The 19,452-nt window shown below is 30.7% G+C and overlaps 4 protein-coding genes across 13 annotated transcripts; 2 read left to right on the plus strand and 2 right to left on the minus strand.

Moving 5' to 3' along the window:
• Positions 1-79: 79 nt before the first annotated feature.
• On the minus strand, positions 80-2,037 carry LOC100742921 (40S ribosomal protein S3a). Its single transcript, XM_003493503.4, has 5 exons — positions 1,879-2,037; positions 1,318-1,421; positions 775-1,097; positions 367-528; positions 80-292 (listed from the first exon to the last, which is right to left on the minus strand). The coding sequence occupies exons 1-5, from the start codon at positions 1,938-1,940 to the stop codon at positions 140-142; spliced, it is 804 nt and encodes a 267-aa protein (XP_003493551.1). The 5' UTR covers positions 1,941-2,037; the 3' UTR covers positions 80-139.
• A 774-nt stretch (positions 2,038-2,811) lies between these two features.
• LOC100743042 (transmembrane protein 185A) lies at positions 2,812-6,162 on the plus strand. Its single transcript, XM_003493504.4, has 6 exons — positions 2,812-2,849; positions 3,422-3,767; positions 3,838-4,137; positions 4,217-4,340; positions 4,655-4,882; positions 4,949-6,162. The coding sequence occupies exons 1-5, from the start codon at positions 2,812-2,814 to the stop codon at positions 4,867-4,869; spliced, it is 1,023 nt and encodes a 340-aa protein (XP_003493552.1). The 3' UTR covers positions 4,870-4,882; positions 4,949-6,162.
• A 794-nt stretch (positions 6,163-6,956) lies between these two features.
• Positions 6,957-14,789, minus strand: LOC100743162 (F-box/LRR-repeat protein 3). 6 transcript variants are annotated; one of them, XM_012391766.3, is made up of 8 exons: positions 14,570-14,789; positions 14,383-14,467; positions 11,806-12,007; positions 8,864-9,053; positions 8,497-8,716; positions 8,035-8,280; positions 7,542-7,790; positions 6,957-7,411 (listed from the first exon to the last, which is right to left on the minus strand). In XM_012391766.3, the coding sequence occupies exons 4-7, from the start codon at positions 9,051-9,053 to the stop codon at positions 7,619-7,621; spliced, it is 828 nt and encodes a 275-aa protein (XP_012247189.1). In that variant the 5' UTR covers positions 11,806-12,007; positions 14,383-14,467; positions 14,570-14,789; the 3' UTR covers positions 6,957-7,411; positions 7,542-7,618. The 6 variants fall into 6 exon arrangements, with proteins under 6 accessions (XP_012247189.1, XP_024226967.1, XP_003493553.1 ...); XM_024371199.2 differs by lacking the exon at positions 14,570-14,789 and having other exon boundaries at positions 14,383-14,476; XM_003493505.4 differs by lacking the exons at positions 14,383-14,467; positions 14,570-14,789 and adding an exon at positions 13,227-13,398.
• A 436-nt stretch (positions 14,790-15,225) lies between these two features.
• Positions 15,226-19,164, plus strand: LOC100743282 (nicastrin). 5 transcript variants are annotated; one of them, XM_012391763.3, is made up of 8 exons: positions 15,226-15,467; positions 15,737-15,835; positions 15,969-16,303; positions 16,391-16,784; positions 16,867-17,263; positions 17,344-17,786; positions 17,857-18,049; positions 18,137-19,164. In XM_012391763.3, exons 1-8 carry the CDS (start codon positions 15,413-15,415, stop codon positions 18,150-18,152), a joined length of 1,932 nt encoding a protein of 643 aa, XP_012247186.1. In that variant the 5' UTR covers positions 15,226-15,412; the 3' UTR covers positions 18,153-19,164. The 5 variants fall into 5 exon arrangements, with proteins under 5 accessions (XP_012247186.1, XP_003493554.1, XP_012247185.1 ...); XM_003493506.4 differs by having other exon boundaries at positions 15,227-15,467; positions 18,121-19,164; XM_012391762.3 differs by having other exon boundaries at positions 15,227-15,467; positions 18,134-19,164.
• Positions 19,165-19,452: the final 288 nt, after the last annotated feature.

Here is a 19,452-nt window from a genome sequence, read left to right on the forward strand (position 1 = left end):
AAGTAATATTTCATTAAATCATTTCATATGCTCTTTTCCAAAGCATTACAAAGGTAAATAAAAAGAATAAAATAGAGAATGATATTCTCACTGGAAAGTGATTTTTATTTATATCAAATATTGAAAGAGAATTACTCCCTTAAACAGATTCCTGTACAGGTGGTTCATAGCCTTCTGGTCTGTCAACCTTTGAGCCACTTTCACCCACTTCTTCACTTTTGCTACCAGCACCATCACCATGGAGTTCTAGGAGTTTGCTCAATTCGAAACGTGGCTTCTTTAATACTTTAACCTGTAGTGTAATAAGTTTCTCATTTATATTTAAATCTATTCAAAATATTAAGCTTACAAAAACTGCTTATATACCTTGCGGATATAGACATCGTGTAGTGGATAAATTCCTTGTGAAGCTTTTTCAATATCCTTGGCAGTAGCATCTGGTAAGAGCTTACTAACCACACCCTTTAAATCGCTCTTTGTAACGTCATTTGTAATGGTGTCTACCATCTTCTGTCTAATTTTCTTGACCTAAACATAAAAATACACGTACACATAAGTAACCTTATGCATGAGTAATAACTTCATAATCTATATATATTAAATAAAAATGTTGCAATATCAATATCACTACTCTCTAATCCAAAAGTAATGTGGTAAGTGAGTGCATATTATTGTATGCAACTTTGTAAAACACAAAAGTGTGTATACCACTCTCATGCACTTTAAGTTGCAAATATTAGATAAAACATAAGTTTATTTTGTATAAATACTAACTTGTGCATGTTGAGCATAACACGTTTTCCTGGTGCTCAGTTGATCTTTGTTAGTGAAACCAATACAGAAAACTCTGAGAAGATACCCATCAGTGGTTTTTACATCAACATTAGCTTCTATCAAGGTTTGCCATTTCTTAACCATGGACCTCAATTTATCTGTAGTTAAGTCCATACCATGGAAATTGGTTAACACATTACGATGCTGAACATCTTCAGCAATCAACCTAAATTTACGGAAAGATCTCTCTGCGTCTCCGTCATTTTGCAAATCGGCCAGGGAGACTTCAAATACTCTATATTTCAAACCTTCAGAGGCAATCTCTGTAAAACAATAAACATAATATTAATAAACAAAATATTATAAACTGTACAATATATTTTAAATAAATTTATAGCAGTAACTAATTTTAATACTATTATTAGAATAATATTATGGTAAGTGTCTGCTTTTCTTTATGCAACATAAAACGCCATATAAAGTATTAATAAAACTTCTATGGAGCTGGAGTTGCAAAATTTTTGTTAACACAAAATATCTTACTTGTTCCTTGTGTTCTGTTGACCAACGTTTTGCCAACATGACGATTGGTAAACATAGATGGTGCCTTAACATCGTACCAATCTTTACGGGTGAAGGGATCAACACTGTGAGAAAAGAAGAGTTAGGTTAGGATGGTTGAATTTTTAGGTTAGATATAACAATTCCTTATAATTTAATGTTTTGGTACTTGAAAACTTTAACTCAAAATTTAATTTGTTGAATTCATTGAAAGCATCAAATTCAATAAATTTCTATTGATATAACATTATTTAAAAAGAAGTCAATAAAATGAGTAATAAACATTAGAAGTTAAATTTTCAATTATACAATTAAAAATTATATTTAGATAAAATATACAACCTTTTAAGATTATCTTTTATATAAACGAATAAATATTGACAAAATCGTAATATTAAACATGAAATATACGCATACATTTGACTGTTACGTGTAGAGAATCTATTTCAATATCAAGCATCTTTAGCGACATCAGACAGAAAATTACATTTTTTACATAAGAGATATTTAAAATACATCGAGGAAATATTATAATTTACTTACATCTTCTTTTTAACGCCCTTTTTACCTCCTTTCGAGAGCCCCTTGTTTTTACCGACCGCCATGACTAACGTTACACACGAAAAGAACCACGTTTACATTATAACGGAAACTGGCAGAGCGATCTATAAGTTATCGGCGTATACACGAACGCTGATTGGTTGAACCAATTCGCTTCTATTTTGAATACAATTTTTTAAATAATATTTTACTTGTGATCATATAAAATCATTTAAAAATTAAATTCCTAATCATATATATTTATTATAAATAAATCCTTAATATTAATAAATGGGTATTAAAAATAAATATAAATAAGAATTTTCCAATGGTGTTACTTAAACATCAATTTTAATATATTATTATACTAAACTTGGATATACAAAGGTATATGTACGTAGCAACAATAAAATCGAATAAAAAATATATTTTGCTCTAAAGAAAATAATCCTGTATTTACAAGCTTAAATTATAATATAAGTTTATTTATATGTTGTAAGTTTAATATGGATTAATTTAAAAATAAATTGCTATTTCTATAATCTAGATTTATTTTAAGAAATCTTATTTTAAACTGTTAATTAAATACATTAAATACAATTAAATATATTGACTATTGGAGATTATAAATGCATAATTGCACTTTGTGCATATAGGTACGAAGTTTTCTGCTAAAGTTTGAGTTTTACTTAAGATATCGAATGTCGACAGCTGTTGGCCTTTGGCTAATTTCAGTACAATTCGAATTTTCGCATGTAAGACGGTGGGATTTATTTTTTTTTTTCATCGAACGCAAATGCAATGTTCAGCGTTCGTCTTTTTTCGCGATAAATTTCCTCGGTAAATGAGACGATTTTTAGCGGAATATATGTGCACGCAGTGGTCATTACGGAGACTTGTATCAAGTAGTTGGCCTATAAAATCGTTCTGATAATCATGAATCTCCACACGCTGTTTCAGGATTTCAATCCAAGGTAAAAATTATTGCACGGGGATTCTTTTTTTAAATTTTTAAAAATTTAAATGCTATTTCCAAATTAATAATAAATTCGCGTAATATAGTGGTATTTTATATTTACTGGAACATACAATATAGTTTAAAACATCGAGCGTTATTTCATGCGTTTAAAGATTTATATTGTTTAATTTCTGATTCGATATTCTTCGCAAAACTATATGATTTCATTTGTGAACTTACGTAACTTTTGATAATTTGCATCAAGGGTCTATTAATATTTTCAATTTTAGTCTAAGATACACATTTTATCTGGGTCAGATGGTTATTTTAAACAAATAACTGCTACTTCATTCAGCACATTTTATCATTGTTGACCTTTGTCGGAAATTATCGAAAGTAATACAGTTTCAATATTTTATCTATTTATGATATATATTTTGTAATCATTGGAAATTATTATTTAAAATAATAAATATAATTGATAATAAATTTTATAAAACTTTATAACATATTCTTTATGCAATTTTAAAAATGTTTATGAAAGTATATGCAACAAAATATACTAATCATTTCTAATTTATATTTTAGTAAATTTTTGGTACACTGCTGTTTGATGATATTCACAATCTTATTTGCACTTCGTTTGGATGGTTTCATAGAATGGAGTTATTGGACTGTATTTACTCCAATATGGTTCTGGAAAAGCATGGTAATTTTGGGTGCTACTGTTGGAAGTTATGTTTGGTGGAAGCATCCACATGCAAGATTGGAAGGAGATGCTTATATACATTATAAAGCAATGTTGATTACATTGGCATTACATTTGATTCTATTAATGTTTGAATTGTTAGTATGTGATAAATTAGAATCTGAAAGACACCTTTGGATGCTTGTATTTATACCACTTATCTTCATCTCTGCTGTATCAATAGTTGTAAGTAATTTTTAATTGTATACCTGGAAGGTATGGATTGATTCTACAGAAAATGTTCTTATATTTTTAGGTTTGTATATGGGCTGCAAAGCACGATCGATTATTTGATTTTGAATTATTTTGTGCAGTAAATATTCTGCAATTTATTTTCTTAGCATTAAAACTGGATGGTATAATTACATGGAGCTGGGAAGTAGTGTTTGCTCCCCTTTGGGCACTGTTATCATTATCTTTAGTTGCAGTACTATATGCAATAGTGTTTGCTGCTGTTTTATTAAGAACTCCACAGATTAATGCCAGACAAAGGCGGACATCTTTGTACTCAGCATTGGCATATACATCTCTTGTGGTTCCAGTCCTAGTGTTCCAAGTAAGAATTACAATAATTTTCTTTTAATTAATTTTCTTTTTAGCGAATTTCATTAATACTATGATTTTATTCGTTCTAGGTACTATTAGCAAATAAATTAGATGGAGATATTTCACTGAATTATACAACAGTAGTAATGCCACTTTTAATATCTCATGTAACACTTATTTTTATGTCATTTGAGGCAAAAGGAGGAAACATATGTAAGACAACAATATCTAATATAGATTTCATATAAAATTAGATATCTTAAAATGATAAAATTATTACTATTAACACTTTAAGGACCGAATTCGCGTCTTTACTTCTCCAATGGTTGGGGACCGGAGACGCGAATTCACGTCTTACGTATTTCATATGATATCCTATAAAAATGTTAACTACTGTTAAATAAAACAGTAAAGAAGCAATGGGTGCTGTAAACAAAATGTTATGAATGTGTTTTTACATTACATGCTTGAATAATACAAATAATACAATCCCCAGAGTGTTAAGAAAAAATTGTTACTTATTCTAGGGTGGTTTGGTGTTAGGAAAGATTTTTGTCATTTTTTATTGGGATTATGTCCATTGCTCCAAGAATATGGTAATATTTCTTATCAACCACGAAGTGAGCAGGACCAACCACCATCAGACCAACCAATGGTGTCGGAAAAGAATGAAAAATACGTTAAAAAAGTCGACCTAATGAAACCCGTCGTACCTATAATTTCTATCGATATGCCGGATTGATTATATTGTTTAGGTACGCATAAATATACATAGATATAGACAATTAATGTCAATTTAAAAGAAATATTTTATGTTACAGGGTCTATTCGGATATATGAAATATTTTTATCCATATGATTGGTTCATACCAGATGCGATATCTTACCAAGTGATGGATAGGTGCGTAAATAATAACAGAATTATAAAAAAAAAGTGGGAGATTGTTATTTTCGGTACGATATGAAAGTCTTGTTATTGTTAAACATACTGTGCGCTAAGGCAATCATAATTATATTACCCATTTTATTCGTGGGGTTTAAGCCTTACATGATCATTGTAAAGATTTGGTAGAAAAGATCTTGAAAGATTTTTTAATACGATCTACTTGAAGATAGAGTTCAATATTGGATGCATCTACATGAAATGCCCCTAGAGCAAATTTAGCAGTCGCAGTGCTCAAAATCATTGTCTCTTAAAGCTGCATCAATTTTATGTCTATCCAAACACTTAAATTATGCGTAGAATAAGCAACCAACCCGTCCATTTGTTTGATTGCTCCTTTATAATGATATAGGATAATTGCCGACCTATTTTATTAAGCCTGTTATTCGTAAACTTTACGTAACGGTAGCATTATTATTACTTTGCCAAAAGTAGTAGGTATAAAATAATGGTGAATATGCCTAAGCTGGTGCTAAAAAAAATTAAAAATATCTTAGATATGTTTTATATGCAACTGTGAACTGTGTTTAAAATTGAAACTAAACCTCAGTGTATCGTGATCTGTACAGGGCTAAGCTTAATTTGTAATATATTATATTTTAAATAGATTTTCCTGCAGAGTGTCGTAAATGTACATTTGAAGCTTGTTACCAAGGAAAATCTTTCATGTAAATAATACTCCAAGTTTTAGGATTTGTTAGCACTGTACAGGTCATGTCCAGGAAGTTTATTATGTATATAGCTAAGTTTTGATTAATGCGTAACTGTCTGACTTTTCGTTAACATAACGTTTGTCAACATTGAATTATTTGTAAAAAAAATTTGTATGTATACATACGTATATATAAAGATAACATAAATAGTAAAAAGTAAAAACGAGTAAAGCTGTGAACGATATGATTAATTACGGTTTTACATTTTCTTTTAAAGATTACCGTTTTTATCTTACATTATTTAATATTCAAAATTTGTATTGTGAATAAGACATGGCTGTATTATTCGTCTAGTAAATTTCAAGAGATTGTCACAATTAATGAACAAAAATTGTTGACTACACGAAAAAATAATAAAATTAATTACATTTTATTTTTATTCTCTTGGAAACGTTTTATTATATTTACGAGCCCTTTTTCGAATAATTTTCATTTTAATAACAAATTTTAAACATACATCTGTAACGAGTCTGTTTATAATATATAGAACAAAAAACAAAAGTCATACATTTACATTAGAATAATTTTTCTACATGTTCCTAAAAGTTTCGCAATATTTCTCATAAAAATATTTATATTAATACTATCAGAGAGGTAACCATTTTAATATGTAATATAAGTGTGTTCAAAGGGCTCTGTTACTTTAAATGTTAAACTAATTTTGACTATGATTACTACTTATCAGTTGCTTAACGGATGCTAATGAGTAATAAATACGTTTTATAATCGACGATGTTACAAAATATATAGCATGTTGGTGGTACATATTGAATAATTTAAATTCTATCACCTTCCTTTTTAAATTGCTATTTATTTCATTGAAAACTGAAAATATTATAATGTACATAAAAGTATAATATTTGTTCGACACGATCTACGTGTTATGTATTATAATATAAGAATTATTACGATATAAAAAGCGATGCAGATTCTTACTTACAATTAAAATATAATTTATCATAAACTTAGCTGAAATTTGCAAATTGTTCGAAACGTTAAGATTTTAATCGGCCTTAGTGAGACGAGAGATTGGATATATCGGCTGGAATACAAGACTGAGCGCCTCGCATCTTTAAAGTAGCATAAGTAAAATGTAAAAAAAAAAAAGAAGATGAAACAAAATAATTGAAAAACAAGTAAATATTAAGGATATTAATTGTTAACGTTATTAGATATCGTAACTACCTGATCGTATACCCAATCAAAATTTTGAGATATCGTATACCCAATGATTTATTATGTTATAATGTAGAAATAATGTACATACTCTGTTGTATTACAATAACATTATAGACTATATTAATTATTATGTATTATACACATCTATCATGCGTGACGATTGCTAAATATGTAGTGGTATTATTTTATTTTATATACACTACACGCAAGAGATACCATTATAATCTAATAAAGTTTATATTTTTGGTATTAACAGACACGAGCAATTTTTACAATACGAGATTTTTTTCGGTATTGTTTTTTGTATGTATGAATCGCATGTGATCAATCGGTAACGTGTTGGGTCGTTCATGTGTCAAAAAGTGTGCACATCTTTTTATCTCAATCATTAACATTGTGGTCTTCGGAAAGGCATTTTTGTGAACATCAATCCTAAGATTATTGGAAACCTATAATATGCATATAATATCTATGCTACAAATTATGATTTTTTACATTGTTTTTTTTTTTTTTTTAATGTAAGGAATGGACGACGATTATGGATACATATCCATAATGTCCCGTTTATCGTCTACTCACATTTTTGGTACATGCGCAAACTATTGTCGGCCACTAAGTGTATTTGCATCGTAATAAATTGCATCGGTCATTAAGTCTCAACATAATGGTATATATTCAGGTACCCAAGTACGACCAAGGAGCAATGAGACATTCTTTGATACTTTTGCGACGTCAAGTTCGGAATCCTCTATCAATGACGTTTCCCAAACGTACAGTATCCGCAAACGTTTTGCACAGAGCGTAACAAATTCCAACAATCCTGAGCAACTAAACATGTTAAGGAAAACAGATCATCGTCGTTTAATTATTTTAATTTAATTAGGATCGACTAAAAAGAAACTACAGCATGATAATACAGAAGTAAATAATACAAGATTTAAAAATATAATGTAATAGCTGGAGATATTGGAAAATTGAAAAAATGTTTCGCAATATAAAATTTGTTATTTCTATTCGTTACGTATAAGCATTTGCTTACTGTATAGACAAATTTAATTAATGTGTTACGTACGTGATTTCACAATCACCCAAACCCACGGCGCTTAGGCGTGGACATCTTTGAGCGACAGAGAGTAATACGTGATCGAGTAAACCGGGTCCATAAGCTGCAATTACTAGCTCAATCAGCCGGGGACACTGATAGCCAATACGTAACACAGTTGCTTCCGACGGCGCTTCCCCAAAGTATAGGTGCGTTATAGGAACGTACGGTGCAAATAATGGACTCTGATCGTCTTCGCTCGTCATATAGGACAATCTAATTTAGAGTGAATTTCACATTTTACATAATATAAATATACCGCAATGCACCTGATAGAATTTAGATATTCCTTTTATACAAAAATATTTTATATCGTGAAATAATGTATCCCATATTAATCTGTTTAAATATTGTAGCTCTGTTACGATGCTCTGAAGGATTAAGATAAGAACGAACGTTTACGGTACAAGTAAATATATAAGGTGTACTCACAGTATAAGATTTATGTTGGGCAAATGACTTGAAAAGGTAAACCAAGCTTTATCGCTGACTCGCGGAAGTGGTTTTGTCTCTGGATGCACTTCCAATCGCAGGGTTTCCAATTGCACCTGTTTTTCAGAACTCAAAGCTAATAGTAACTCGTCGCTAAGTAATGAATAGGACAGTGACAACTCTTGCAGGTATCGACAATAATTGACCAACGCCTTAATCCCTGCAAAAATTTGTTCATATCATATTGTTTTTATCCATACTTCTTATAATCGTTAACGTTATTATTAACACCGAATGAGCTGAATATTTTCAAGATGAAATTTAGCAAGCATTGGATTATTTCTTGTGGAATGAAAGTGAGTTAAACCTTCGGGTAACAATCGAGGAAATCCCTTAATTCGTAGAAGTTGCAAAGTTTTCGAAGAGTCGTCATCGCTTCCGGAACGATCCTTCTTTTGTTCGATCGAGTCTTTGTTTGATATTTTTATGATGGATTTGAACTTATCATTGTCGATGTCTAAGAAATCAGGCTTTGCAGTGCTCATTAGTGCCAGCATCTATCAGCAAACATTCCAACAGAAAAACTAATTAATTAACTTAAAAAATTTAATAATGTCTCTTTAAACTACAAATAAAAGTTTCTTTTAGAATAGAGAAATCTAGTCAGGACTTGTGGTAAAGATTTAAAATTGTACTTCTTCACCGCTGAATTGACTTAGTATTCTTAATCAATCAAATGACACAATGATCAGCGCGCTTCGTTTCTACTCATTTCACCATTTAATTTCATATATGTTTATCAAAAATGATCAATCTAATCAAACTACACCATCGAAACATATGTAAATCAATCCATCGTTAGTCCTTCCCAAAGACTTACAATCTATAACGCATGATTAAATGGGTGCAATATATATTTACAAAAATAATACACTTTTATTTCATAGATGGTTCCATCTTTATCAAGAGGAATCCACCAGTGAACATTATATCATTCCAGTTGCGATATTTGTATGATAATAACGTACAGGGTTGAGCCCACTATTAAGTAAAAGTGTATCACATTCTTATATGTACCATCATCTATGATATTATAAATCTTTTTATAAAAAGAATTAATTTTCACAGAGGCATAATGTTCACAATCTTATATTACAGACTATATTTACTTCCATCCCATTAGCTCTTCCCAAAATCTTACTTTCGCCGGTATAACAATCCTTAATTGTTCCTTAAAAAAGAATATACTCCAAAGGAAGTCTCCAAAAAATTCCACAACTTGAACACTTTCTTTATACCACCGATACAATTGATATAATTAATCTTATACCAGCCACAGAAACCATAAACCGCCGAAAATGTTCAATGGGTATCCGATTAGCGTGCAGACAGCCTCGATAGGCTCCACGCTACTATGACTCTTCAGGAACTCGTGGAACGGACAAAGTTGTTACGCCGAGGAATGCAATACCTTCGACTCATAGTTGAAGAGAGCTAGTTCGTACGGCCTCCGCCGCAGGAAGCGGCGAGAAAAAGCGAAAGGACGATTGGAAAGGCTGTTACAATCGTTGTGCAAGAGAAAACACTGATCGAATTGGGACCACGGAGAGGCTTGTGACTAGGACATGCACGTGCTAGGTATGCGCCGTTGCACTAGGTTCCGCAGCTAACTTTATAAGGAGTCTGTGTATACTTTGAGCCGTATACCCAGGTAAAAGGATCGTTACATAGCTATAGAAAGCGGTCATGGACTAAGTAAAATGTTTTAAATGTTCCTTAACCTCTAGCTATATTGCTATTCACGTGCTAGCGTTTGCGGATCACGTGCATTGCCCGTATCAAGAGGATCTCCAGTTTGATAAATGATACTGCTAGTCAAGTTAATTAACTCTTCGTTACTCTTTTTCTTTTTTCAAAGTAGCACGACGTAGCGTATGTTTATAATAGAATTTATGACAGGACAGCAAGAAATTTTCAGCAAGTGCTAAGTATACGCATATCAAATTCTAAATCTTCAGTGTTCTGAAGAGTACTGATCCTTTCTCTGAGAATTCAAAATCTTCAGTTTTCTAAAGTATTCTAATTCTTTCTTTGACAATCCTAAATCTTGGGTCCACGAGGATCTTTTATCGTTGCAGCAGAATTCTCTCTAGAAATAAATAGAAATAACGATTTACTTGGTAATAATATCATATTTCAGTGAATTTGTGGAGAATTCTTTGTTTTTTTACACGTAAAAAAATGACGCGGAATTCGATAGATTCTGTGACATTTGACAGTCAAGAAGAAAAGAAAGGAGCAAAGAATTTATACTATCAAAAATAAAATATATAAAAAAGATCATAACTGGATCGGAGAAACAATGAAAATAAATGAGACGAATATTAATCAAACGAAATAAATATTACATAATCATTGCGTTGATGCGCATTTGTGCTCAAATATTAAATATTTTGCGGGCTCAATAAAACGTTTGTAATCCGTAAAAGGAGGTCATGGACTTGCAGAGACTGTTGCCGGTTCCCAGTAGACCATGCACGTGTTTTCCTTTGCGACTCACGTGTATCACGAAGAGAAAGGAAACTGATATAAATGACTAACTAATTAAACATCGTTCGATACCTACTCGATTCCCTTTACTTATCGAATACTTGTTTAAACACTTCGTTCTTTATTCCTGTTAAAAAGATTATATTTTTTTCGATAGTATCTAGTAAGAAAATAAGCAATTTTTTCTATATTTTTTACAATTTATACATTTTATTTGATATACTGGATTTGTATATTATATTATATTATATTTTTAAAAACATTTAAAATATAGGTACGTACAAATCTTAGGAAATTTAGCTAACCCTTTACAAACTCATTTATAAAATTGCTAGTCGGAAGAACATGGCTAGAACGGCAAATATAAGTAACAGCGGTGAAAGTCAAGCTTCGTTAAACGTTAAATTCGTCATATTTTATTCGTTACGCGATGCGCGAAGTTCTAAACAGACATTAAATAACGAGTGCTACTGCACGAATCTACCAAACAGTTTACCGTTTCATCCAACGTAATTGTAACGTTGTACCATTTAGAAAGTGTTATTCCAAAGCATTCGATCAATGTATCTAATATCGATAATATCTAATATCGATAATAAATTGTCCATCTACAAAAAAGAGGCTGAAACCTAAGCTTAAATTTACAATTTTTCATATTATGCATACACCAACCAATCATTCAGTGTTCTAGAAAATTCGAATTATACAGATCAAAATGCAAACAAATATTTACATATAAAAAGATATAAAGAACATTACCTATTATCCCGGTTGTGACTGAATTTTACGTTCCTTAAGAACAGTGATTTGCGAGTGAACGCGAATCGCGGGACACAAGCTGACAGATGGAACGAAAGCTCTTTGCGGAGGAGAGTCGTGTTCTTTGGAAGCGAAACCCATTTACTTTTGCAGTGGCTCGCCGCCAGCATTCGATTCGGTTGCCCGTCAGTTAAACTGTTACCTGAAACAGCACGCGTATTGTTAACACACTGTCGTCATACACCTGAACAATGAACTCATTTCTCCAAGTAATGCTTCATTACACCAAGCACTGCTTCGCTAACTGGCCACGGATCTAGTTTATCTGGCCAACTATATCGGAAAATATATTTTCCTATGAAATCACAACTATCATTTCTTCTCTCCATTGAGTACGAATGAAATACAAATACCTGTCACTGATATAGAAACATTTTATGAATATGAATATTATACATGTTATATAAAAACGTTTCGAAATTTCATTAACATTCTAATGAAACAGTCATTTATTATAAAAATACGTTCAGTAAAAAACGAATATATAGCATGAATTGTGATGTTAAATATATGTAGTTAGCGTAAAAGATGGTCTCATTAAATATTGTAGCTTAGTAATATAATCAATAATCAACTGTTCAAATATTCTGGACATCTTTGTGAAGTGTATGTATGGAATAAATATCTAGTAACTTTTATATACATTTTCAGACTGATCTTAAATTTTCAGAATCTGAAAACCTATATAACAGCTACAAGATATTTAGTACAAATATATACATCACATCACAATCATAATTTATAATTCAGAGATCACAAAGGCATTTAAGTATTCAATTATTCAGTACATTAAGCACAAATGGCTGTCCATATCGTATATTGATTTTTTTCTTTAATCTTAATTATATCGTAACTTCAAATTGATTTCAAATTTAATGAAACAGAAGAATGAAGAAATTTCAAAATGTTTCATATAACACGTATAATATATTCCTACAAGATATCTGTACTAAGTATTCAAAAATTTTCGCGTGCCATCGTATACATATGTAAATAGTAAGTACATATAACACTAGAGATTCACTTCATAAGATCAGTTTCGAGAACTCTGGTGGGAAAAGGTAGCCAGTCAACGAATCAAGATCTGGTCCAGTTTACGCGGCACTGCTACGATCGTTAATAACGCTTCGCCGTTTCCAATCAAAAAACTATTTCTATGTATTACAACTTTCCTTGTCACGGAACGTTACGCAGCGAATCCTGCAACCTGACCGTCGAATTTCAACATCATGTTACTACGCATATCCCCCTTTAGAATCGTCCGAATTGCTTGCCCAATAATTGATCACACCTACTAATACGCAGATATTCGTGTTTTGTGGTACGTCGAAGCGAAACGACACGCAATGTTCTTCAAATACCAATTTGCCAAGTATGTATGTATTTTTGTTTTTCTTGTTGAGGAATCTCCAGTTCTACGCGGTAACTCTATAACGGACTTCTCGAGACCGATAGAATTTTTTGTTTTAGCAGATATTTTTCGTTAAACGCACGTCCCTACAAACCGGTCTCGAGTTAATACTGTGCTCAGTTGCTCACTGCGCCTACGGTGTTCTGCTTGACGCACGCGACACTGCTAAAGGCAGCTGAAATAGATACACGTGTTTCACAGCTCACGTGTACCCTGTGTATTGATACCTGTATGTGCATAGGCATTCGCCCATGGCTATCCTATGTATACATGTATCGTTCACCCGATATGCGTCATCATCGCTGCGTGTCGTTCTTTCTGCGTCTCTATTTTGGGAAAATGCCGGACCTGATTATTGTTTTTAGGAGTTCAAAGTTAGGAATTAATGAATAACAAATTATTTGAAAAATATAGGAATGATGTCTTTCGAGTTTAATCGAATGGTGAAGTATACTTTCGCTTTGTATGGAATTTTGTGTTGGCCTCTGACGGCTAATGTTGCGTTAACGCAGCGTTTCATTCGCGATCTGTTTTCGATCCAAATTTTAACATTACCCCTCTGAAAGGGAAATAATATTTCTCCAATACTATTTCTTCTACGTAGATTCTAAAATCGTATGAAATGTAAAGTTCAAGTGCTTACGATATAATTATGATAGACCTGCTTAATTCGATAGTTTAATGTTCTTGAAAGTTGATAAGTTAGCGTGTGACAAATTAGTTAAAAAGAAATTAGATCGCAATTTAGTAAATGGATCTTATATTGCAATAAATACATATCATTAAAATATAAGTAGTGTTTAAATATATTTTTGATGATTTGACATGATGATTGAACATGATTTTACTACGTGATGTGTATTCCACGCTTTTTATGAACAGAGTATAAAAAATGAGAGTATGCATAAAGAGACACAGACGCGAAGAAGGAGTAAGCAAAACAGCAAAGTTAATAAATTTTAATAGTTCTTTTTTAACAATTTTTCAGAAATTTTCTTTTGCATTTAAAGTATTTTTAAACTACTATTCTTTTATTGAAAAGAAGACTTTAGCCATTATCTTGTCTGATATAAGAAATCTTAAATATTATAGAAGTAATTGTTTACCTTTATAGCTTATTACACAAAACATGAATAAGCGTATCTCTTCTTTTTTATTGGATCTTATCTTACAAAGATGTGGAAAGATCTCCTGTAAACAACAAAATGGCTTTTACTAAATTTAATAAATAAAAATATTAAGGGAATTTTATAAGAAGATCAAAGAATTACTAATTTCATTATTAATAATTACTTTATCTAAAATTGCGATCGACACAATACATGTAATGTATTTATTCGTGACGTTCAATTAATATCACGCGTCATATAATTTATTTGTTATGATGACGTCTTATAGATGAGTTGTTAATTTACTTAGAAAACCTAATAGCGTTTCAAACGACCAGTAAAAGCGGAAAGATACAGTCGCTATCGAACATTTTTTTGAAAACAAGAATACGTAGAAAAGATAAAGATAAAAAAAGAGAGTTAGAACGTGTAACTTAGACCAAATGAGAATGACTAATGAATGATTACGATGCTCAGGAACGTAATATTTATGGGTACATTCTTTAATTTAATTAATTTTCATTTCTCTCACAAATATTTTTGCCACTCTACACACAATTGAATCTTAAAAATTAATCAAACGAGTAATTTCATTTAAATTACTTCACCGCCATAATGCATATTGAAATGAGATATTTAATAAATTGTTGAATTATATATATTTTTCTTTTACATTATTTTTAAATAATGTAAAGTGATATATTGATAGTAATTAAATATATTTTAAATATTTCTTACTGAAATTAAATTTAATTATTTAGAATAAAAGAAGAATGTGTGTAAGTTCTATCGATGCTAATTTACCGTAGTGATCCAGAAAATCATAAGGCAGATACAATTTCTAGTAGTTAGATTGCAGTATGATGGCGCTAGTAGGTAAAACCAAGCGAAATATGAAACGTTCAATTATTTTCTGATTCACGCGATGCATTTGTGTCATCGTGTCTAACCTGTGTGAAAAGGATTCATAGCAATAGTGGAAGGAAAATAAAACAATCTCTTGACAGGTGCCACCACGAAAAGAAAAATGGCAAAATGTTTAGGTTGTGGATACTTTCTAATATTTCTTATCGTACATTTAGGTAAGATAAAAAAGATACTTAAAATTTTATTTCTACAATTGAATAAAAGATTAAATATAAGATCTTTTTTCCATGAGTAATTTAATAAAGTGCAAAATTATAAACCTTCTATTTTGAAATAAAGTTAAACATAGGGAAAATATTATGTATCAATTGGGAAATTTTTATCAATTAAAAACAGCTATTTCTTTGTTCATTGCATAAATAAAACAAAAAAGACAGCAAAATTCTGCGATAAGAATTAATAGATATGTAATTGCCTGTTTTAGTGGGTGCAGAAAGAATAAAAGATATGATTTATATGAATTTTGAAGGAGTTGCTGCCTGTTTCCGTAGACACAATGGAACACATCAATTTGGATGTTCTTGTAAGGTTATCATATATTAAATTGCATTATTTCATTGTGTAACTTTCTTTTAAATAATTTTAACCTTATTTGAACTAAATTAATTATTGATAACAGAGGTAAATTACATAAGATATTTTATTTTTTGTTATAGCAAGTAGGTCAGGAAGTGTTGGTGTTATTCACTTAGTGGAAGATGAAAATGATATCAGATGGCTTGAACAAAATGCTAATGTTGGAGATTATACTGTAATTCTTACATTTTCTATGTTTACCAGAGACATATTACTTCGTTTAAGAAATACACATAATATAAATGGAGTTTTATTAACTAAAAATACCAGTCAACCACATCCTGAATATTATTCTCCTGAAGATACTTGTCCCAATCGATATTCAGGCTATAAAAAGTGCCAGGATTTGGGGTGGAATCCTTATGGATCCTCATTGCTCATGGAAGATTGGCCTTTTCCCATGTTTTATACAGAGGTTGTCTTTAAAATCTTATATAATTAATTTATTTTTAAAATTCATATATTTTATTGTTTAATTAATTATATCAATCTTTAATTTCAGAATCAAACACTGATAGAAGCTGTAAAATCTTGTTTTTTAAAACATAATGCTCCTGATATGGAAAATCAACAGTACAGACCACTGTGTGCACTAGAAATGAAGTCATTCATGTTTGCTGCAATTAACTCTGAATCTTGCATTAAACGTAGTGATTTTAAATTGAACTTCAATCCTACACAATTTTGTGATCCTTTAGGAGATAGGAATATATATTGGCCGTTAGCTCCCATAAATAGAGATAAAAACTCCATAATATTGGTGACAGCTAGATTAGATGCATCTTCTTTGTTTGATGGAATATCACCTGGAGCAGGCAATGTGGTCACAGGATTAGTAACATTACTTGCTACAGCTTATTATTTAAATATATTAGCTAAGGATGCTGTAGTGGAAAGTAAGTATAACAGTGTACTATGTATAATATAAGCTATACATATAAAAATATTTTTAATTGCTCTTTATGTCCTTTTTTTCAGACACTAATGTGGTTTTCTCTTTATTAAATGGAGAAGCTTTTGACTATATAGGATCTAGTAGATTCATTTATGATTTGAAAGAAGGTAATTTCAATGCATTAGGTGGAGTAAATTTAAAGTTTGATGACATTAAAACTGTGATCGAATTTGGCCAACTGACTAAAGGAAAATTATTTCTTCATTCTAATAATGCGCAAAATGACGAAATGATAAAAAAGATACAAGTAGCGTTAAATGCTACGGTTTTAGAAGACAGCGTTCCGCCTACGTCTATACAGAGTTTCTTAAAAGAAAAGCCAGATTTGACTGCTGTTGTTATAAGTGACCACGGTCAACAATTTAAAAACAAATATTACAATGGGATTTTGGATGACGCAGAAAGTCTTAGCTTCAATAGGTACTATATTTTAATGTTATATCTTTTTACATAAAGATTCTATTTTAAGGTTTGATTATATAAAGTATGTTCCTTTTTAGGAGCGACATAAATGGGCTTGCAACTGCTCTAGCAAAGATAGCAGTTCATGTCGCTGAAATCCTTTACAAAGAAGTAGTCAGTACCGGGTCTCTCGACAATTATGATTCTTTCCAATCTGTTGAACACCATATTTTGGAAATGTTGAAATGTTATTTAGAAAGTGCTAAATGCCCTTTGTTTCATGCTGCTTCGTCTCCAAACGCTAAATTAATTAATCAAGTTTTATCACTATATGTTGGTGTACATAGGGTACCAAATATTGCCACAACACTAACTGGTCAACTTCTTGCATATCTGACTAGAGAGGAAGTTGCAAATATGACAGAAACAACATGTTATGAAAACCACCTTATTTGGATGGCTGGTGATAATAATTCAGGTTTATGTATAAATTCCAGTGTAAATTATAGCACAGCTATGAGTCCAGCATTTATTATTGATGGTAAGTTTGTTGACTAGTGAAAGCAGATATTTCAAAACAAAGTATTACAAAGTTTTTATGCTCTGAATAGGGTATGACATGAAATCCGGAGTGTATTCAACATGGACAGAATCTATATGGCAAACATTAAGTGTAAGAATGTTCCTGAAACCTTCAGCAGCAACCGAACAACTCACTATGATTTTAGGAAGTTCAGTAGCTGGTATATCATTTGTACTCGTATGGTTCATTAATTCCCGAGCGGATATATTATTTAATTCAAGGTAATTTAATGATCTTGAAATATGAAAATCCAAAATACTGATTTAGTTGCTTACTATGTTAAATATTAAAGAAATTTGTTTTAGAAGAGCAATAAACTGCTAGGGATACGCTGCGGACCACATATCAATGGCCAGGTTGGATTACTATCAAGAAGACGAGGATGTTCCAGTAACTAGCCTTTGAATGTATGTGTGGTACGCTCTCGGACAATTTTTATACCTCAATGTTGAAATATATGATGCCACCGATGTTTAATTCCGATATCATCGTGATGTTTCGACGGCTATTTAATCAAACTTTTGCACCTGTTGTTAGTATAATGAGAACGGATGTGCATCCGCTTAATTTGTCACGTCCCTTTCTCTGATATTACCGATGATTATACATATACAACACATTCGACCATAAACATTTTTATAAATGTGCGTTATGTGTATGAAATGAAACGATGCAATTTTTTTTTAATTCTGTAACAAAATTAATAAGAGAGTATTACTCCTGTATCTCGAGATAATCGGGGTACACTAGCACTAGAAAGTTTATTGAATTTTTGGTCTCATTAGGATTTTTTTTGTACGCAATGATGAAACGTATATATATATATATGTATATACATATGTATATACATATATATATACACACGTATTTTATTTATACGCATAATTACATATAATATTTACAGCTAGTATGATCAATATAATACTTTAAACGATTATTATTTAATTTCATGCCCATTTTTCATGAACATTTAGTATTGTAAATGTCATGCATGTATTTGACTCATATTATAGTGAATCGTTGATTATTTGCAGTACATTTATCGAGATTTTATAGGTAATAATTTTTGTAATTAATTTTATATTTCTCTGTTTATTTATTATAGTTATCCTATATCGGTAATGAATCGATGTTAGTGCAGGATATTTAATTTGTTTAACACAATTATTGCTCACGATACCTAAAACTAGACAATTGTACGAAATATCGAAATGCGATAATAATGTAATATACATAATGTAATCAAGTTTCTTTGCCAATTGTTACGATAAGAACTTTAAGAATTTATTTAATAGAGAAATTTTCAATTGCAATAAATATTTTTTCTGATTAAAAGACAATTTAAGGTTGTATATTCACTATCTCATGTTTTTAACGTGTCTTTTGCATATTTGCAATATTTATTTTTTAATTAATAGTGTTCCCTAATTTATAAAATCTAGATTATTCAATGTAGGAAATGACACAACAAAATTATGTAAAGCATAATTGAAGATTGGAGGATTCTTTTGTCAGAGATTAGAACGAATTGTTATAAGAAAATTCTACTCAAAGATATTTGTAAATATATACACCAATTTGTACGTATTTTATAAAAACAATGTAAGTACGTTATAAGAGAGAT

The sequence above is a fragment of the Bombus impatiens genome, unplaced genomic scaffold (assembly GCF_000188095.3).
Source record: "Bombus impatiens unplaced genomic scaffold, BIMP_2.2 scf_1183, whole genome shotgun sequence".
NCBI classification, from domain to species: domain Eukaryota; kingdom Metazoa; phylum Arthropoda; class Insecta; order Hymenoptera; family Apidae; genus Bombus; species Bombus impatiens.